The sequence below is a fragment of the Xenopus tropicalis genome, chromosome 6 (genome assembly GCF_000004195.4).
Source record: "Xenopus tropicalis strain Nigerian chromosome 6, UCB_Xtro_10.0, whole genome shotgun sequence".
Lineage (NCBI taxonomy): Eukaryota > Metazoa > Chordata > Amphibia > Anura > Pipidae > Xenopus > Xenopus tropicalis.
Window position 1 is genome coordinate 115,223,631 of NC_030682.2, and position 23,056 is coordinate 115,246,686.

At 36.4% G+C, this 23,056-nt stretch overlaps 1 protein-coding gene across 1 annotated transcript in view; it reads left to right on the forward strand.

Annotated features, from left to right (window-relative positions):
- The first annotated feature begins 87 nt into the window (after positions 1 to 87).
- rp1 (RP1, axonemal microtubule associated) overlaps positions 88 to 23,056 on the forward strand; it is a 178,552-nt gene continuing 155,583 nt past the window's right edge. The window contains exons 1-5 of the mRNA XM_031904600.1: positions 88 to 741; positions 4,914 to 5,085; positions 19,541 to 19,704; positions 20,354 to 20,440; positions 22,244 to 22,376. Of these exons, the coding sequence (XP_031760460.1) occupies positions 97 to 741; positions 4,914 to 5,085; positions 19,541 to 19,704; positions 20,354 to 20,440; positions 22,244 to 22,376 (1,201 nt within the window). The 5' untranslated portion in view covers positions 88 to 96. The remainder of the gene's footprint in view (positions 742 to 4,913; positions 5,086 to 19,540; positions 19,705 to 20,353; positions 20,441 to 22,243; positions 22,377 to 23,056) is intronic.

A 23,056-nucleotide genomic window follows, 5' to 3' on the forward strand; every position in this document is an offset into this window, starting at 1 on the left:
TTTAGCTTATTTGTAAAACTTTTTCGTCTATTGGTAACCTTTACCTAAAACTGTGCTGACTCCTCTTCATTTATTTGCTTCCAGACTGCTGTTAAAATGAGTGAAACTACATCTACCAACTTTTCTGTGGCTCAGGCGAATTCCTCAGACAGTGCACATGCCGGATATGCACGATTCTCACATTTGCGGGAACCTGCTTCCACCAGGAGAGTTTGTTTCTATAAAAGTGGAGACCCCCAGTTTAATGGAATAAAGATGGTTGTATCCAATCGGTCCTTCAAGACATTTGATGCCTTGTTAGACACCTTGTCTAAAAAAGTCCCTTTGCCTTTTGGCGTTAGGAATATTTCTACACCCCGTGGAATACATCATATAACCTCCGTTGATGAACTCGAAGATGGAAAATCTTATATTTGCTCCCATCATAAAAAGATAAGGCCCATCAACCTAGAAAGAGCAAGGAAAAAGCCATTAGTGTGGCAAAGCAGCAGGCCAATTAGCGCTCGCCGCCTTGCTGTTCAGTTAGCTCAACAAAAAGAGGTTGCACCATTTCAAAAAAAGAACACAGTAGTGTTGGGGAGCTCAAAGAAAATCATCATTTTAAAAAATGGAGACCCTGAATTTAAACACCATTTCATCCTCAACAAAAAGACTAAACAAAGCTTTGACTCCTTCCTGGATCAGGTGGCGGAGGCGTTGCAGTACCCAGTTTCCAAGCTGTACAGCTCTGATGGACGAAGGGTAAAAATAAACCTAGTGTGTCAGCATCATAGTTCATTGCCAGATTAGGGCTTTCTAATGGGCTGTAATGAACAGCGCATATTTCATTAGCTAATTTTAATTACATTCATGAATCACGTGCATTCATTTAACTTTTATAGCACAAAAGAGCTGTTATACAGCTATTTTCCAACATGCACTAGAGTCTGGCTAAATGTGTTCTCTCATTAAGATGTCCATCTGTATGGTAAATGTGTTATCTATAAAATTATTAAGGAAGATGATTATATCCAAACAGATAATATAAAGCAAACAATGTTTGAAAATTAAACTACAATATATTTACCACAGTCTTTCTTTTCATTATAGGTTTTAACTTAAACCATTCTTTCAAAATTCTACATTTTGAAAAACAGATTATAATTCTAATTTAAAAGAAACAAATGTAGGGTACAGGAAGTGGGGTTGTGGGATGAGACAGAAGGGGGCCCACACAAAGAGATAGATTTATCAAAATGTGAGATTAGAGCTCACCACAGAAAAACTCACCCACATTCTATTCATTCCTATGGGATTTTTAGAAGCGTATTATCAAGTTAGAGTTCACCATTTCATAATTACAATTCTAAAAATCCCATAGAAATGAATGGAAAGAAGTTGAGATTTAATTTCACACTTCGATAAATCTGTCCCAAAGTCACCCGCAGATTTATAAAAATATGAAATTTGAATTCACTGAAAACAGAAAAATTCACCCAATTTCTATTCATTTCTTTTTAAAAGCGTATTTATCAATGGGTGAAACCCTGAAACCCCTCCATATAAGAATTTATAGTGTAGGATTAAAGTGGTTATTTTCTTCCTTCTTTTTAAAATATATTATCTATTAAAAAATATTTGGGGATTTGTTTTGCTCTAGTTTTTTTCCCAGACTCCCAGAGTTTTCTTCAAACTATGAGCATTTCTCTTTGTATTTAACCTGGTCAGCTAAAGAAAGAGTTTTATCCTCCATATTACACAAGGCATATATATATAGATACATAAAAAAAGAGAGTGTTAGTTTTCAGTGATTTCACCTAGTAGTAGAATGCTGAATATATTAATAAATATTAGCAATTATAACATTGTTTGGGTTAAAATAAAAAAAAAAAAAAATGTGTGTATGTATATATTTTTGAGATCAATTATCTGGAATTTTCCAGGTAAGGGATTTTTCCATCATTTGGATTCACAAACATGGATTCATGCCAATCAAGTACAAAGAAATTATTAAAAAAAGAGCTCCTCTGCACTCACCCATTATCAATATATCATTCATTAAGATTTTTAGCATTTCTCTGTCTGTCTCTATAGGACATGCAAAACTCTCAAACAATTGCCACTTTTACTGGATACCCCAGAGATCACCTGATAAAAGTTGGAATTATGAATGATCTTTACATATATATTTACATTGTTTCTGCTATAGTTTCATCCTGCTTCAATTTGCCTTTTGATAACAGCATTGCCTCCTTGCGGCAACCCAGGCCTAAATGTATAACGATGTAGTTGTTAGGCTCATTTGCCCATACAACATAGTAATCTAGTGACAGTCATTTTGAGAGGCTAAATAAAGAGGCAAATTGAAAAAAAAACACCGCAAAAATAGTAATAGATACCATACAATCTGCAAATTACTAAAAAGTAACTAAAAATGTGAATTTCTTCTTAAGTTTTCTTTTTTTTTTTTTTTTATAAACCTATCCTTGTTTGACATACATCATTGGTTATTGAAATAAGAATTTAAGCCTAAAAATGAATATGGCTAAAAATTCTGTATTTTATATACTGAACCCTGTACAAGGCCATATGTTAAACAGCACTATAACAGTAATGTCCAAGCCTTAAAAACTGTCCATGGGAACTTGCAATCTTGAATCTTGTTAGGTCAACTTTTGAGTGTCAATGACACTACACTGTGCTCTGGGCAGTTGTTGAGAAGCTAAGCTTAGGGTTGCTATAAATCAAATGGAAAATTGGCTTTGTCTGTCAGGTGCTACATTGCTGATTCATTTTTTATTCAAAATACGTTGATTTGGGAGCTGCCATGTAACACAAACCTAAATTATTGTGACATTTATATTCTATATTTACAGTATATTACACAGTATATTATTATATAAGCCAGTCCCTAAGCTCAGTAAACTGATAGCAGCACAGAGCATGTGCAGTGATTCAGCAGAAAAAAAAAAGGTGAGGAGCTACTGGGGCCTCTTTGGAGGCACAGATCTTCCCTGCTAAATGGTCATGGTGGCTTTGCTATAGTAAAGAAGTCCAAAACATACAGTGTAGCATTTCTAGACTAATATTTTGTTAACCTGTAGTTAATTTATATTATAAAAAATAACCTGTTAAAGAATCTTACCATATATATACAGTATATATATATATACATACATATATAAATCCAACATGTGGTGCACTCGATCCTTAAAAAACATTGTGGGTGTGTAACCAAACTCAAATCACAGAGAGTAATAAGTAATAAGTACAGGTATCGGACCCCTTATCCGGAAACCCGTTATCCAGAAATCTCCGAATTACGGAATGCCCGTCTCCCATAGACTCCATTTTAAGCAAATAATTCAGAATTTTAAAACTGATTTCCTTTTTCTCTGTAGTAATAAAACAGCACCTTGTAATTGATTCCAACTAAGATATAATTAATCCTTATTGGATGCAAAACAATCCTATTGGGTTTAATTAATGTTTTATTGATTTTTTAGTAGACTTAAGGCATTGAGATCCAAATTACGGAAAGACCCCTTATCCGGAATACCCTTGGTCCCGAGCATTCTGGATAATGGGTCCTATACCTGTACTAATATTTTGCATTAGTTACGGAGATGGTGTGCCGGCTTCCGTGTATATGGGATACGCTGTTGGTGTATCCTGTCTCCATGGTGACCCGTCACGTCACTTCCGTTTCTGGGTTATACAAGGAATCAATATGTATGCGGATCAGTATGTGAGATAGCCACGAGATATTCACATTGCTTCGAACAATGCTTTAATAAAAGCTAAGTTTTACATATTTGTAGTGCGACTCGGTTGGAGGATATATATATATATAGCCTTTGTACATGTTTTACCTTGAGCCACCATTTTTCTATGGTCTATGTGCTCAATCAGAGATCACCTGACAGGAAATAATGCAGCTCTAACTAAAACAGAAAGTAGTGTGGGAGTAAAAGACAAAGCTCTGTTGATTGGCTGATATAACCTAGAATTTATATGTGCCTTTGGTTTGTGTGTGAGCACAGTGAATAGTATAAGCCATAAGTACTTAAAATAGCAGTGTTTTAATTTATCCAATAGCACATACTACTAAACAAATGCGTTTTACATATGGGCTGTATTATGCCATATGTTTTATAGAGACCTGCTATGTTCAGTGGTATGGTTCCCAATTAAGGTGCTTCTTACATAGTAAGTACATATAGACCTGTACATAAGCTTTCTATATGATGAAGCAGCCTGAAGAGATTAGAGATGGCTCTAGTGTCGGCCTGGGATGCAGGGGCCCACCAGAAAACCTTAGAACGTGGGCCCACTCTTCTCGGATTTGTTCCCATAGAGAAATAGGAAATGACCATGAATTAGACCAAATGGTTGGAATCAGGAGGGCCCTCTGACACCTGGGCCCACTGGGAATTTTCCTGGTATCCCTGTAGGCCAGGCCTTTGTTACTACTGTAGAAATTGGACATCATCAAGTTTAGCTATTTATGTTACATTTGTTGCTGCACCAGGTTCTGTGTTACCTTTGCTGGTGTTTTGGTGTTTAGCCTGTATGCCTCATTAACCCTAGTAAGTTTTCAGAGAAGACTTTGCAGTATGTACACTAGCAACCAAGTGTCCAGGGCATCATTACTTATGTCCTGGGTATATATTTTGCTTAATGCAAATAGTTTAAATACATGAGTTATAGGAGGTAAAGTTCAATTGAGACAGATGACTTGAGCTTCATATCGATTATTAACTATGTCTGTGTTATTTACTGAAGAGCTTTTGCTGTGTGTAGTGACTATTCAGCTGATTTTATTGGAGTAAGTTATTGCCTTTAATCTTTTTTTGTCCTTGGCTTTCAAACGCAATTTACAATGTTTAATCCCTCATTGAATCCTCTAATAAAACCATTTAATTCCTTTACAGATTCTTAGCATTCGGGCTCTTTTGCTGAGTTCTGGAACAGTGGTGGCAGCAGGACGAGAGTCCTTCAAATATGCAAACTATGAACCTGGAAAGGAAATACTGCCTGTAAAACTACCAGGTATTTCCAGTCGGGTACACCCAAAATTAAGATCCAAGCAAGAGATGAAAACCCGTGAGTACTATTTACCCTTTAAGGCTGAACTAATATACAGTATAAATGTAGCATACTATTACAGATGGGCATACCATTTGGATGCATTTCTATGTGAATATTTTTTTTCCTTGCAAAAACTGTGGCAAAAATAAAATTCAAAAGTAAAAAGCAAACTGTGCACCAAATAGCACAGCACACTCTGTACCCTTACATTTCCCAGCTGAACTGTGCTTAATATACAGCAGTATGTATGCATATATGGATTTATATATTGCAAGTTAGGATAGTTAGCAACTCTTTGGTGCTGTTGTTACGTCTGGAGTATTCCATTACAGACCACTTTATGAGGACCAGAAATTGAATCAATGCAACTGTAAGACCAGCATAAAACTGCAACATGTGCTACAAATCTGAAGTGACCTGAGGAGACTCTTGTATCTCTGCATATATGGCAGTAGCTGATGTTGTATTCCTTTGTTTTGTTACTTGCACTACTTTTTCTAATAGGAAAATGTAAAATAAATTAAGCAATTATGTATATGCTGACATCTGTAGTACTAACTGTTATTTCTAAGTGATATATAAAATTGGTGTGACCAAGTAACGTGTGTGGTCCAGCTTAAAAAAAGTTTAGAACCAAAAGAACTGTAGCAAACAATCACACTAACCTATGATCTGTCCAGTGCAATTAGAATATTAAAATAAAATATCTTATAGGCTGCTATGGCCTACTCCAGTGGCACGTAAATGAACAAAATGACCTTGTATTCGCACACCCTCAGCTTTCCAAAAACTTCACCGCTCGGAAATGGCATTTCTGTAATAAAGGTATCTAAAGGGCTAGTCCCGTATACAGCTCCTGAGTGCCAGTGCTATTGTTTCTACTCCAGTGGCACACAAGGATAAAGGATGCCTTATTCCAAATGATTGGTGTGGAAAGTATTCAGTGGTGTAGGTTCCTGAGCATGCAGCAAGTCACCATACAGTATGGCCATAACTAGTATAACCATGCACATCAGTATAGCAACAGACACATAACATAATATTTGTTATGCTAAAAACATGCAGTAAAATGACATTTATATGTGTGCTTGCCACCTTCTCACAGAGTGAAGTTGCAGTTACAACATGTAAAGGCCATCTAACAATATAAATATTACCTACAGTATGCCACACCTAGGCAACAAGTTTATACAAATCTGTGGCTTTACCTGTGCTATCAAGATTTCAATGAAGTCAACAGACCTGAACTAGTCCATCCTATACTGAAGATTAGATTTTAAGTGCAGAGCATCAATTATAGATTGTCATAAAAAGTGTAGAGTTACTATATTGCTCCAAATTCAGATTTGTATAAATAAACCAATACGTGATTACTTGATACTAAGGAAAAAGTGCGAACATTTTTAGAATTATCTGTATAAATAACTAATAAGCCTTATATTGCCACATTTATATTCTGTATATACAGTATAATGTCAGTCCCTAAGCTCAGTAAGTGACAGCAGCCCAGAGAAGGTGCAGTGAATCAGCAGAAAAGAAGATGGGGGCCTACTGAGGCATCTTTGGGGGCACAGATTTTCCCTGCTAAAGGGCTGTGGGTGCCTTGGGCTGGTACAGAAGCACAAAACATAATGTACAACATTTCTGCCCTATTTCTTTAGTTAGGATTTAGTTTTCCTTTAATGACTGTTCTTTGGCAAATTTTAAAATAATTTGCTGATTACAAATGCTGATTATGGTGCACTGAAAATTTCTTAGGGTAGTTGATAAAAATAAAATAGTTTTATGTAGAGCTGAGATATATTTTGTTGACAAGCAGATTAAAGGCTCTATTTTTTTCTTACATGTTTGGGTTTTATACCGTGTGTGCTAACTCTCTCTTCTTTCTTTTCCTTTTTATTCATGGCTGCCACTCTTCTTCTTCCTTCTCGCCTGGATAATCTGAACTCTTACATTATCATTTCCTTTCCATCTACTCTTGTCGCTTCCAATTATTTTGTCCATCAGAACTGAAAAGCGATGAGCCTTCCTCTACTATTCCCAACAGTCACGAACACTCACTTCTATCAGAAAAAACAGGCAATAAAAGCAGTAACTTTGTAGATTTTTCTTACAGCCCAGAAAATGAAATAAGCTTGACAGAGCACTGGCCACATTCTGGAGAAGAATTACCAGTCATTGCACCAGGAGACAATATAGAGAAATCTTTTCATCTTAATCCTGATGGCACCATGACAGTGGAAATGAAAGTTCGATTTAAGATAAATGAAGAAGAAACCATTAATTGGTCAACCACAGTTAGTCGGTCTGATATCCAATATTACAAAAGTAACATGTTCACTTCCTCTGTAGAACCAGCAGTTGAAGCTGTACTTGCAAGTGATCATTCCCTTAAAGCAATTTGCAAAGACAATGAACATGAAGAATCAGACGAAATAAAGCTGCCTGCTAAGCAAGATACACCTATTAATACAGACAAAATGTATAGTTCTAAACAAGAGAAAGCTCCCTTCTACAGACCCCCCACACCTGGGATAAGAAAAGCTAGAAAGAGCTCAACTAAAATTCAAAGAAAATCATCAGAAGGAAGTATAGAAGAACTTCAGATTGTTTGCAATGAAATAGCTGAATCTGCAGATAATCTAAGTAATTGTAAACAAGAATTGATTTTAGCTTCTGAAGGCTCTGCATGCCAACATAATGGTGCTAACCCAGGATGTATTTTGCCTAATGACAATGAGGAGCTTATACCTGCTAAAGTAAGACAAGAGACAGTTAAGGTATTAGAATCCACCACCATGAAACTGATGCAGACAGATAATATAGTTGTAAGGCCACATTCTGCAGGAAGGCATGCACAGTATAAAGACAACTTTAAATTTAAAGAGATAAAAAGATCTGTAAGTGCTTCAGTATCATTTTCAGAGCCATCAGCATTGTCAAAAGAAACATCACTTGAACTTGTATCTACTCAAGAAGGTTTACTAGATTTAGCATCCTCAAGTAATGTTGTAACACAGATGATAGTTGTTCCACTTAAAAAGACCTCAGATGAAGCAGGAAATATAGAAGGACATTTTTCTACAGAAGAAAAGAAGAAGAAAAAGAAAAAATCTCCAAGTGAGCAAATAAAACCAAAGTCTTTGCTCCAAAGGCACAGTCACAATTCACTAAAAGAAGAGCATTTTGAACTTGAGCGTGTAGAAGTACCAGCTTCTCCAACAACAGACAAAGGCTATGGGACTAATGCATTATATAAACAGGTAGCTAATACAACATGTATAGAAGGGAATAATGAGTCAAGCAGTGCACTTGAACATATGTTTTGTTCCCAGGCTTCTACAAATACCCAACAACATGAAATACATTCAGAAAAGAAATTAAAAGGAAACAAGAAAATGGCTAAGGTGAAACCCCGGTCTGTTGGAAAAAATTATGAGCTTGGTTCTCCCCAAAATAAAACCAGCGAATATGAAAAAGGCAAAAGGAAAGACAGCATTAAGCATAACTTTAAACCCGAGAACCGAAATGCTGAATTTACAAGTACCGTCATTACTACCAACTCTGCTTTGCGCACTGATAATTTAGGTAATTACCCCTTAACTGAACTTGATATGGAACAAGAAAAGGTAGTATTTAGGAAAGCCCCTAAAGCAATAAAAAAGCCACAAAAAGCTGTAAAAAAGTCAAAATCCCAAAAAAAGAAAACTAAGAACAATAAAATCACGGACCATAAATCAACAAGTTATTTAGGAAGCTTGGATGCTGAAAAAATGACAAATGTTCATATTTCTCAAAGTTCACTTGAAACGTATGTGCAAACCTGGCTGAAAAACATTTTTCCAAATACAGTTTTGCCAAGTTTTCAGCTAATACCTTCTTCAAGAAAGGAAGATGATGTTTTATACTGTAGCCATGGACAGGAGGATAAGTTAGACAATGGTATCATCACATTAGAAAAGGATGATGTGCAAGGAAATAGAGACAGCAAACAGCCTTGTGTTAATAAAGAAGTAAATCAACAGCAACCAGTTAGCACAGAAGCAACTGTTGGTAAAACACTACCAATGGAGAATGCTGGCTCACAAAATGAGGGAGTTCTATCAGTTTCAATCGAGCCAAGCAAGAATCTGGTGGAATATTTCTTTCAACAATATGTTGTGTTTGAGAACAGTATATTTCCTAAAGGAGGCAAGACAGATGAACTGGCCAAGTCAATAGAAGGCAACCATATATTAAACACAAGTCAGAATAGGCAAAGTACTGATGTTGCTGTTCAAGTAGAAAGTGACACAATTACTAAAGATACTTGGGAAGAAAAAACCGAAAGCTCTGTTAGGGATATTCTGATTCAGCAGCTCAAATCTTACCATTCAAATGATAAAAAGGCAAAATGCAGGCGGTTAGAAAAGTCATTCAGTGTCTCAGATTTACCTTCAGAAAACACTTCATCTCCACAGCTTCTTCTTGCCTGGTTGATAGTTTTACATTTAAAACAGGTTATAATAGAAGATAGGCCCCAAAAAACTGACAATGGGGCTGTAATGTTTTCCCTGCTGCAATCCCTAAAAAAAATTGCCATTACTGAAAGGGCTGATGACTTAAAAGCTGCTGTTTTAAATTTACAAGAGTCAGTACTTAGGCTTGACCCAAACTCAAAGAGTCCTACGTTTGCATATGAAGGAATATCTACACAAAAATATTCAGGTGTTACACAGTTACATGAAAATACCAAAGTAATAGTGAAAAATACTAAGAATTATGAAACTGACTCAACTAATAATGATATAAATGCTAAAGATACAGATCTAATTTGTAATGAGACACACATTAATGAAGCGGACACCATGGATTTCTTAAATGAAGAAAGTGATTTACAGTTTTTGGGTTTTTCGCCAGACAAAAAACCTTCTAGTAACGTCACTGGTATGGAAAATGTCAAAGATATAAAGGAGTCCTCAAACAATAGGACCACTGATTTGTTGGAGGGTATGGAGAAAGATCATTCTGAACAGACAGTATTCATTGAAAGAGAGAATATTCAGAATACACCAATTATTCCATCACAAAGACAGTCTGTTTCATCATCAAATATAGATAGTACAAACAATTCTAGCGTGGAAACAGCAGTGCCAATAACAAAGACATCAAAAGTAAAAAAGATAGTGCAAGAAATGGAACAAAGGAAGTACTCTTCCCAAATCTCTCCGTATCAAAAGACTTTACAGAGCCCTATTTCTTCTGATTGGTCAGACTACAGGCCAGACAGTGAAGAGAGCATATTTAGTGATACTTTATACCTGTCTAGTGAATTAATGTCAGAGAGTGGTGAGGAGCAAGTGCAAGAGAAGCCACTTAAAAAGGGCTTTGTAAAGCGTACAATTGAAAGGCTTTATGGTAAAGCAGAATGTAAACAATTGCCTTCTGCTAGCCCTTGTTCTATATTACCTAGCAAAGTACGTGAAAAAGGACCTAGAAGGTCCCCCAAAACAGATATGAATGAAAACACTGGCTTTAATAAAGCACACAGATGGTGGTCAAAAGAAAACATATTACGATCTTTATCTAACCCAAATAACAGCTCAAAGAATAAAAAGGAAGACAACTGCAAAAGCAATATAAAAAGTACCTCCTTGCCAATGATGGATGTTAGCAGCCCTGGCAAAGCTTCAAAAGAATCAGATACCTTGCAAAGTAATGATGCAGAGGTTCCAAATATAGATGGTAATATTAAAATAGAACCTACGCATGGTAATGTTAAACCAGAGCCTGTTGGTGGTGTTCTAATAGATAAAGGTAGATGGCTGCTAAAGGAAAATCATTTAATAAGGAGATCACCCCCACAGGCAACTGGAATGTACTGTCATTTAGAAACAACCTCTACAGACACGTACCTAGATAATACTAGTGATGATCTTCCTTACCAACAAATTAACTGCAAAGCAAACCAGCAGTTACCATTAGGTGATGTATCTTCCTCAGAAATTGAAGATCTGGCAAAGCCTCAACAATTTGAGTGTAATTATTTCAATATGCCCCATGGGAGTGACTCAGAACCATTTCAAGACACATTCAAAGATAAAAGAAGAGATCGCCCAAAATCCTCTTCTCACCTTGTTCAAAGCAAATCCCATGATTCGGTTTCACTAGGAGCTTGCAGCAGAGCGGTACAAAAAGACCATGGAATCTCTGGAAGCCTTCCATCCTTTGCTTCTGTAGACTTGCACTATTGTGATAATAAAGTTCATCCCTTGAAACAACCTAGTGAGAATAAGAGAAATGAAAGTCAATCTTCCAATCCCAGGGAAACAGACAGGGCCAAGATAAAAGAACAGGATTCATTGGATAAACTGCACATTATCTGTGGTCAACACTGTCCGATCTTATCTGCAATAATCATACCTGTAAATGAACAAAACAGGGGTTTTGCTTATTGCAGGCCGTATGATATAGAGAATATTTTGTTTTTTCAGTCTAAAGTCCATGGTCGACTGTTACAGGGTTATATTTCAATGGATGAAAACAACAACAAAATAGAAATGCACTCTACAGACAATAAACATGCCAGAGCTTCTGATGTTAACCTATCTTTAAGCTTTGATTACCAAAGTTTTTTAGGAGACCCTCATGATTGCATTAGAAATGAGAACCATAGCAAACATTATTCACTCTTGACATTGCCAATATCTACTCCTAATTTTATCTATGAAGAGTCAAACAAGCGACATCAGGAATTGACATACAAAATTAGTGATGAAAATAACAACTTACTCTGTCATGATAATGAAATATAGAGATTAAAAGGGACACGCCTAACAGCTCTTAAAGGAGAACTAAAGCTTAACTAAAGAAATAGGCTAGAAACATTATGTTTTAGGCTTCTGTACCAGCCCAATGCAACCACAGCCCTTTAACAGGGAAGATCTGTTCCTCTAAATATGCCCCAGTAGCCCCCCATCTTCTTTTCTGCTGATTCCCTGCACATGCTCTGTGCTGCTGTCATTTACTGAGCTTAGGGACAGATGCACAAAATACTGTATATATACACTATAAATGCCAAAATATATGGCAGATAAGTGATTTATTCACATTTACATGATATGGTAGCTGTGAAACCAGTGCAAGCATCAGAATTTAATAATCAGCCCTGCAGCTTATATTACAGGCCAACCTTATCTTCTGCTGGATAATATGTGATGATCCCTAGCTTCTCAACAGCTGTTCAGTTCGCACTGAGCATGTGAGAGTCACAGACACTTTCCAAGATAGGGAGCTCCTGTGACAACTATAAAGACCTTGATCATTGATTCTATAAACATGCTGAAACTTTAGGCTCTAGCAGTAAGTTCAGTATATAAAATATGGTGTTTTTAGCCATATTTATTTTTAGGGTTTAGTCCTCCTTTAAGATCCCTAATATAAAGGCATGAGGAAAAAAAATTGCAGAACAGAAGACCAAAGGTTAATATCTAAAGCTCTGTGATCTTCTACTGCCTAATGATATAGTCCTATTAATGTACACCATTGTGACTTTTTTCTCCTGTAAACTATATTTTCTTTGCTCTAGCCGTTAATGTCTAATATTGCACCTATCATTTCTTACTGTTATTTTTTTTTCTAAATAAACCTTAACATCTTATTTTTTAAAATATGCAGTTAGACGTGACTCAATGTCACTTTGCTTTCAGCATACTTATATGTGCCTACTTAAAAAAGTGCATATTTAACTTAAAGTCACCTGCTTTTGTTTAATTGATTTAAGTGATTTTGATAAAAAGTTGCTGGTTGATTCATAACTATTTCAGTTTGGGTTTCTTTGGGTGAAAAATGTATTAGCAAGAGAAACATAAAATATTGTACCTATTTGTAGAATAATACTGAATTTAAAAGGGCATTTGCTGACTGTTACTGTTAGCCATATTGAACTCATGGTGACTATACTTTTTATGATAACATTATTTCTACTATTGTGGAATATATGACATTTAGGGATAAATATGATACTGATTTAACCCGTATAAGTTACAGTTAGAGTTTACCATTTCATAAATACGCTTCTACAAATCCCATAAAAATGAATAGAAAGTAAGTGAATTTTTCTGTGGTGAGCTCTGATCTCACATTTTGATAAATCTGCCCCTATGAGGGAGATGCACTTATTTTCTAGGTTGAGGGGGAAAATCCCATCACAGAAGAAAAAGCACAAGTATAGTGCTAACTTCTTTAATAATATACTGTGCATTGTGATAGTAAGATACAGAGGTTAGAGTGTAGTGTAGCTTGTAGCAGTGGGAAGATTGACTATAGGGCCACGGTGTCCAGGAATTCTGGGACATAACAGTTGCACTGGAGACCACTAGAGAATTCGGACTCAGGCATTAAATTCCCTGTGTGTTTTTGTAGATTTCACAGAGCTATATTGACATTGTAAGACCTCTGACCCAGGACAATATGTGCTCACTAGCAAGCCGAAACTGAGAATTTATCTGTGATGATCCAGTGCATGATTAATATGAGTTCTTAGAGCACTGTTAGGATACAATTAATTTGTGCACAGATCTGCATATTATTTATTTGATTCTGAAAATATAATATTAGAAATGTAAAGCTATCACACTTTTTGGTGCATGTATTTTAACAATCATTTTTATTTTATGCAATAATTAAAAAATGTTTCATATTTGTCCTACAAGATGTCTTGATGCGCACAATTTGTGAAATAAAGACGGATACAATAAGTGGTGTTTGTTGCTTGATAGAACTTAAATAACAGGATATATTATGTATGAAGCAACAATAAATCATATACAGAGATTATAAAGAAAGTGAGGGAGTATCTTAAGAAGAACCCTATATGGAAAAAAAACATTAAAAAGTTATTGACATTCCAATTCTGTCATTTTTCCTCATTTCTTCCTCTGCTGTTTTGTTGAAAGGAGTAAAACCTACAAATATTGCCTGAGCTTCTTATATGCGAGCCTTAAAGAATGTGAATTTTTGGTAAAATAGTTCTCAATCAAGCGCAGTAAGAGCCATGGGTTTAGTGCATGCCAGAATATATTAAATGTATGATGTATGTATATATATATATATAGAGAGAGAGAGAGAGAGAGAGAGAGAGAGAAAGAGAGAAGCCTGAAAAAGTAAATATCTGTGTTTCTTGCTGATAGTAGAAAGTGACCCTTTCTGATCTGGCTCTCAAAAAGGAGACATGGAATAAATACATTAAAAAAACAAAAAAACCCCAAAGTTAGACCGATGACCTCTGAAACTGCAGTAGATTTTACTGAACAAAATAGTTGATGCCATCGAAGCATGAATTGGTACAAACCTTGGTCACACAATAGAAAGGGCCCACAACACCGACTTTAGACATGTTAGTCGGAAGGCAGGGCTTGAAACTCAAATCTCATCAAGGTGAGTATTCAGAACCTATATATACAGGGTCGGACTGGGCCGCCGGGACACCGGGAAAAATCCCAGTGGGCCCCAGCGGCCCAGTCCGACCTTTGCCGGCGCTCCCCGCTACTGACTGTTCCTCCCCGACGCGTTCAATTTATACGCGCTCGGGGAGGACGTCAGGCGGGGGCCCTTGGGGGGGTTAGGGGACGCGGCTGGGGCACCTGCAGGGCCCCTGGGGCGGGAGCCCCGGTGGGCCCTGCACCCCCCAGTCCGACCCTGTATATATATTCCAAACATGGAATACATAGATACAGATATTAAAGGAAAACTATATCCCCAGAATGAATACTTAACCTACAGATAGTTTATATTATGTTAAGTGATCTATTAAAGAATCTCGCCAAACTGGAATTTATATATCAGTAAATATTGCCCTTTTACATCCTTTCCCTTGATCCACCATTTAGTGATGGGCTGTGTGCTCCCTCAGAGATCACCTGACAGGAAATAATGAAGCTCTAACAGGAAGTAGTGTGGGAGAAAAAGATACAACTCTGTCCATTAATTGGCTGATGTGGCCAAGCATGTATGTGTGCCTTGGCTTGTTTAATTCTAAACATTTTTTATTTAGGAGTACCCAATAGCACATACTACAAAAAAAGAATATTTTTATAAAAAATGGTTCATTTAGATATAGCAAGGTTTTACATATGAGCTTATTGAAAAATATTTTTATAGAGACCTACATTGTTTGGGGGTATAGTTTTCCTTTAACCAAAATCTAGAACCTTAAGAAAGTCTTATAAAGTTTGGTAGGCCAACGGTGATCATGGAAAAATGAGCAACATCTCAGTTGCTCTTTAATTGCCGCCCTTCACTTGGAACCAGCTCAATAGTATATTTACAGCATCCGAGGGAAAAAATAGAGATACATTACATGGAGCAACAGTGCCTCTTGTAGTTGTAGGTTATGGACAGGGGTTGTAGGTTAAGTACAAATTCATATACACACCAAAGACATTTGTGTTGCATACAAGCACTTGCAATATCTAAGAGAATATAATCTCAAATAAAAACCTTTACACAAAACTAGGTTGTGAGCATAATATAAACAATGAAACACAATAAATATGTAGTATAGTCATAGTAACGTTTTTTTCCATGTCAAAATGAGTAAATCAGTCTTATAAATGTGCAAATAGTAATTACACAGGTAATTAAACAGACATCAAAAGGATGGCTCAAGAATAAGACAACAATAAAAGAATTTAGAAAGCAGAGTAAATGTTAAATATTACATTTATTATATGAAACCAATTCCAAAGAAATATGAGAAATACTATTAGCAATTAAAAATGTAGAACATAGACAAATGTTATAATCACACTCATAACTTCTTTATGGAACAGAAACTCAGGATTCAAAGGTGCATAATTGTCTCATCGGCCTCTCAAGCCACATAGCCACTACTTGTAACATCTTCCTGTGATAAATCACACATCACATTTTCAATCATTCAAGCTGAATAAATTATGTAACTTGCAATATAAACTCTCCTAAGTTAAAATTGAACAGAAGGCTTACAGGAGTAGATCGCCTTTTTAGAGTGTTATAGAATGTCCTATTCTTAGCACCTTTGCAGCTAGTTTTCATTTTTTATATTTTATAATTTTTTTTTAAATATTTCCCTTCTTTTTCTGCTTCTTCCTAGCTTAGATACAGTTAGAAGTATGGTTGGAGCACCCCCCTCAAGATCTACAAATAGAAGCATCATTTTGGTGATCAAACTTGGATAAACTTAATAGTGTGTTACCAAGACTACAATAAAAACCTGGACAGTTACAAATACATTTTAAATGGATGGTATTTGACTCTAATAAATCTTCATTAGGTGTACAACACTTTCTTGTCTTTATCACTATATTATAGAGTAGATAACTCTTTGACACATACTATATAGTTACAAGTCAAATAAGGGCTCAAGATCAATCGCATTTTAAGGAGGAAGTGAGTAGGAACTTGGGGTAGCAGTGGATGTTATGTACGTTGACTTTGCTAAAGCATTTCATGCAGTACCGCACAGAAATGTTAATGATAAAATTGAGGAATATTGGCCTGAAACATAAAATTTGTATTTGGATGGAGAACTGGCTAAAGAGTAGATTAACTTTTTCTAAATGCACCAGTGTTGTTAGTGAAGTACAACAGGGGTCACTATATTGTAGAGTAGATAACTCTGTGATACATATTATATGGTACAAATCAAATAAAGGTTAGAGATCAACCACATTTTAACAGTAAAGGCTCCCCCATGGTTTTAATTGCCTTTTATGAGGAGGTGAGCAGGAACTTAGACTCTGGGGTAGCAGTGGATGTTATCTACTTGGACTTTGCTAAAGCATTTGATACATACAGTACCGCACAGGAAGTTAATGATAAAATTGAGGAATATTGGTCTGAAACATAAAATTTGTACTTGGATAGAGAACTGGCTAAATAATAGATTGACATTTTCTAAATGGACCAGTGTTGTTAGTGAAGTACCACAGGGCTCAGCCCTTGGTCCTTTGATTTTTAATTTGTTTATTAATGACCTGGAGGTGGGCATTGAAAGAACTGTTTCAATTTTTGCTGATAATACTAAATTGCAAAACTACAAGTTCCATGCAGGATGCTGCCATTTTGCAGAGCGATTTGAAAATATTAGACTGGGCAGCAAAATGGAAAATAAGGTTCAGTGTTGAAAAGTTATGCAATTTGGTAGAAATAATATAAATGCGAGTTACACACTAAATATTAATGTGTTGGGGGATCCTTTATTCAGAAGGTCCCCCCCAAGGATTTTTGTTGGTAACAAGTTGTCTAAATCTAGGCAGTCTCATTCCATGGCTACTAAAGCAAATAAAATGCTGTCTTGAATAAAAAAAGGGCACTAACTCCAGGAAGGATGAAAACATAATTTTGCCCCTTTATAGGTCCCTGGTAAGGCCTCACCTTGAGTATGTTTTCTTTTGGAAAAACAGGCGCTTGTGAGGGGACATAATTACTCTATACAAGTACATTAGAGGGAATTTTAGAAAGATAGGGGGTGTTCCTTTTTCCCATAAAATGGATCAGTGCACCAGAGGCCGCCCTTTTAGATCAGAGGAACGGAACTTTCAACCTCAGTGACGTTGTGAAACGCCCTTCCTATTATGAAAAATCATAATATCCAAGGCTATTGTGATCCTAAAATCTAAAATTACAGTAGTTTTGATGTTGGTATATATAGTCTATGTACTGTATGTGAGTGTATAGATAGGTCAGTATGGGTCTGTATGTGAGTGTATAGATAGGTCAGTATGGGTCTGTATGTGAGTGTATAGATAGGTCAGTATGGGTCTGTATGGATAGATAGGTCAGTATGGGTCTGTATGTGAGTGTATAGATAGGTCAGTATGGGTCTGTATGTGAGTGTATAGATATAGGTCAGTATGGGTCTGTAGGTGAGTGTATAGATAGGTCAGTATGGGTCTGTATGTGAGTGTATAGATAGGTCAGTATGGGTCTGTATGTGAGTGTATAGATAGGTCAGTATGGGTCTGTATGTGAGTGTATAGATAGGTCAGTATGGATCAGTATGGATCTATGTGTGTGCACTGGGGTTTGTTTAGAAGGGTTGAACTTGATGGACTTTTTTTTTTTTTAATCCACCGTAAGTATGTAACTATGCTTTAGTATTGGTAGAATGTATTAAAGTGTTATACCATATGAATAAAGTGTTAGAATCCATCATATTCTCCTAGTCCAAAGAAGTCAAACCTCATTAAACTAGAAACAGACAGCGCAAACTCCATATGTTACCTGTACTAGAAAAAAATACCTATAAAAGAACCCAAGTAAGAGTGAACATGCTAAATACAAAGCTCTGCATGCCCAGTGAATACACAATTGCTGTAGAAGTATATAGATGTATGAAGACGTGTGGTCGTAGAGGCTTCTATTTATCTAGATATTGGCCTTAAGCCCAGATATAAGAAGCTGTATAATAAAAGATATTTTCAAATCAAACATGAAACCTAAATTTCTGTTTTTATTAACACATCCATGCACATTATAAAAGCATTTAAAAATTACAGCTGTCAATCATATATTGTCTGCCCCACCTCTGTGCCTTAGGCATAGAGGTGGGTCAGAAAATTATTTCACTTTCCATTCAGCACTTACTGTCCCGGTGCCTCCTCACCATCTAATTGTGTAGCCAGTGCATGGGTATGGACATCAGGTCCCCCATTCTGGCACATAGACAAGATTTGGGGGTGATACAAAATTTGCCTTAATAACAGTGCCCTCAAAATGGCAGCTTGCTATGATTGTGAATTTCAAGACTCGAGGAAACAAGATTTGTATTATTTATATAGTGTAAGTTTGTTTTGCTTGACAAACACAATAGAAAGAAATTATTTCTTAGGGTGATAGGTCCCCTTTAACGTGTAGTCTTGGTCAGTAAGTGTGTCTGCATGACAAAATGACAGATAAATACAAAATGTACTTTCTAAAGCCAGCCAGAGAGACAGTATCACAGTCTCCTGCTTGATCTTGTCTGAAATTAACTTACATAGTTATATGAAATTAACTTACATAGTTCATTGTGTGCATAACAATAGGGGAAGCAGATCCTGTGGTTTGGGGGCAGGGGGGGGGGCAGGGAGGCCATGACCACAGAGTCTGCTCCCTCTATTGTTGCATGGGGCAGAGGATGGTGGCCAGGTAGGGTTTGCTACACTGTGCCAGGCTATATGAATCCTATCCTCTTCTAGGTTGCTTTCTCTTCATGTACAATGTTATTTGAATTAGTTTATCATTGGTTGTTAAACAGCACATTAAGCACACATTCTCAAAATCTACCATCAATGTTACAGAATTTTGAAATAGAGACAATTTTAAACCATACAATTGTTTTTTGTTGGTTTGATTCTGTTACTGCCTATTTGAAGCAATCTGCTGAGGTGAAAATGTATTTCTGAATCGATTTAATTTGCAGATGAAATTACATTGCATTGTATCTCTTTATTGCTTCTTTAATCAGACGGAAAATGGAGAGTGTCCATCTTAACTAGTGACATACCCTCTGCTGGATCCACTTCCCAAGTGTACGTTATCTTCTACGGAAACAGAAGAGCTTCTCAACCAATTTTTCTTAGTAACGATAAGGAAGATGTCTTTCAAAGTGGTAACGAGGATGATTTTGATGTATGTAAAGATTTATGTATTTCAAAAACTATTTCATATTTACAGTATTGAATGTAAATGTACCTTGGATAAAGAAGCTACAACATTGTATTTGTACTGAAAGCTATTGTGTTCGAATGAGAAAACTTTATCTCATGGTTTATCTCATGAAAATTCAATACAAGTCTATAGAGAAATCTGGAATTAAATTTGAATTATTTCTCACTGAATTCATTATGGCCTAATGTATACTATAAGGGGTAATTTACAATGCAGTGCTCAAAAAGCAAAACAAAGTCTGCATTTATTTGCACTTTGCACACTGTGTTCTGCATTTCCTGTATTGGCAATGTATTGGCAGGTCTCTGACCTTCTTGAATAGGGTTTTGCCTTCTTTAGGTAGTGCTCCTTCCAAGAGGGTTATGCAAGGGCAGGAATGTAGGAAGCTTACTCTGGGGCACAAGGGAGGGGGGTGCCTAGCACTTTGTGCCCAGGAATAAAGTAAATGGCCACAATGTCCTAATTGTATAATTCAGTATTTAAGAGTATTGTACTATTATTTTTAATTGTACTGCATTAAATTAATTCAAAATCTATTTATATACGGATTGCCTTTAATACTCACTTTTACATAAACTAGTAATTCAGTGTCTGTTTTTGGCCTGAGCAGGTTACATTTGGAGATATAGGAGAAATATTCAAAATACGTATTGGCCACAACAATTCTGGAGAATCACCATCATGGCACTTACAAGAGGTAAATTAATTTGAAATTGTCATATGGGTCTATGAGTGCCTAGTAAACTTTTCTGAACAATAAATTGTATTGAATTTTTCTTTAAGAGACACATTAGGGGTAATTTAGAAATGGGAGCAATGGACCATTTCTTTGAAATTATTCTTTAGGCATAAGTTTGCTGCACAAATTGACGCAGGCCACAGTGAGAACCCGAGACTGAACACCAGTGCTGGAACCCAAACAGCCTACAATCCTTTGCTCTATTCTGAAATTTAGTATGCTATGTGGTAGCCAGGCTAAAAGCGGATTTATTGTTTCTTTAGTATTACTTATCCTGATAATTAGGTCATCTCCTACATGTCGCCCCCAGTCTGCTCAAAGGCTCCATAGACCCCCCCTGTATTATTATTATTATTATTTATATAGCGCCATCAATTTACACAGTGCTTTACATAATCGAGGGGTACAAAAGACAGTTAACATGTACATATAAACCATTCACAAAAATGGTTTGCAGTTACATTGGATGAGGATCGGAGACACTAGGGGGAGAGCCCTGCTCACAAGAGCTTACATTCTAAAAGGGAGGGCTGAGACATAAGGTCAGGGTAACTAGCATGGCGTTGGAGTTCATGTAGGTGCGGAAAGTGACAGTAAGTGCGGAGTGAGGGGTGAAAACCAGTGGTTAGTGAATATTTGGGTGGTTTAGGTTATTGGTGAAAAGGTGAGTTTTAAGAGACCGTTTAAAGGCTTGGAGAGTCTGTCAGTGCCTAATGGGATGGGGAAGAGCATTATTTTAATTTAATAAATTAGACAGCACTGTCCTATTTGTCCTCCAGTCATTCAGCTTTCTGCCTAGTTGTTAAGGTCAGCTGAATAGAGTTTAAAAGGGGTACTGGAGTGAACCTATGAAATACTAGTTATGGTACCAAACTGATGTTGTGATTATTTTTATAGGATGTGCCAGTCCTGATGTATTTTTTGTGTGTATATATATATATATATGTGTGTATATACATAAAATAGCCCATATAGTGCACGCCATTTGCAGCAACAAAACCTGGGTTCTAGTACCAAAAAAATGCACTCCTAGGATTTAAAGAATTGTGAGCAAAATGTAAATGCAAATAAATATATATATATATATATATACACCTTTTTTAATTTAAGAATATTTAAACTATGGGGCTTATTTATTAATGTTCAAGAGTGAGTTCTGCTGCAGTTCATAATTCAGTCCCCTGTGTCATATTTGAATAGCTCTGGTGAAATTATAGCTGGTTAACTGCATTCTCAACTGCATAAAAGGAATGGATGCTTTAGCTATTGACATTGTGTGGAATGTCAGGGTGGCATGTTGGCGCTGTGCAGCCCTAGGGTCCTGAGCTTCATTCTAACTTGGGCAACTGTCTGCAATGTACTGTTTGTTCTTCTCATGATCGACCTGGATTCCTCTCATATGCAAAACGCTTACAGAAACATTAACTGGCTTCCAATTATAATTGACCCACGTGCATGTAATAATTATAGAACCTTAGATTTCATGCCTGTGTGGAGGGCGTTAGCCAACAGGGGACTTTGAAAAATGATGTGCAGCCATTGGGGGGAGGGGACCGGAACTAGGAGTAGGTGACAGAAGAGGTATACGCCTAGCACTCCCTCCACTGTTGCACCCTAGGCACATCCCTCCTCTGCCTACCCCGTTCCTGCCCTGAGAATAATAAACCAATATTTCTACATTTCATAACTGGCTGACCATTTGCTATTGAAATGTTCAATAAAACATTAAAGATGGATTCTTGAAAGCTGTTCTAAATGTAGTTGCAGTTGTTAAACCTGATCTCAAATGAGAAACTGTGCATCAAAGTTGACCGTTGGCTCTCAAAGGACCAGGATGATGGAGAAATCTGCAGAGAGTTTCCAGTAAAGCAACATTATAATACAGAACTTCCAGGTGAGAATTCTACAAGGATATTGGATAGTATATCATCCAGTGGTTTCCTTGATAATAAATATAAGAGACAAGGGGCCCGATTCACTAAAGTCCAAAATAAGGAGTGCTATTTATAGCATGGGTTAAAAATCTTATCACTTCTTATTTTTCGCTCGATTCACTAAAAGGACACTTGTCATAATTAAGAAGCGATGTTCTTGGCGTTATTTATCTTGCGACAACATATTTTCAAGCAACGTGCTGCGTAATATTTTGTGCGCTGCGTAATATATTGCTTGAAAATATGTCGTCGCAAGATAAATAACGCCAAGAACATCGCTTCTTAATTATGACAAGTGTCCTTTTAGTGAATCGAGCAAAAAATAAGAAGTGATAAGATTTTTAACGCATGCTATAAATAGCACTCCTTATTTCGGACTTTAGTGAATCGGGCCCAAGGAATCTATGACAGATTATTTAAAATTTATCCTTCATAAAGTTTTACTGTTGTATGTGCATGTGTCCAAGTACATGAGTGGGTAAATGACTAAAAATATAGGCAAAGCATTAGTTAATAATAAGATTGTTGGATTAGAGTTCTATATAAAGATACTTGGCTTTGGCCTATAGTCTTCATCTAGGTGACAGGTATTATCAAACATGGCACTTGTTTACTAACCTAAGTGCTAATATGAACCAAT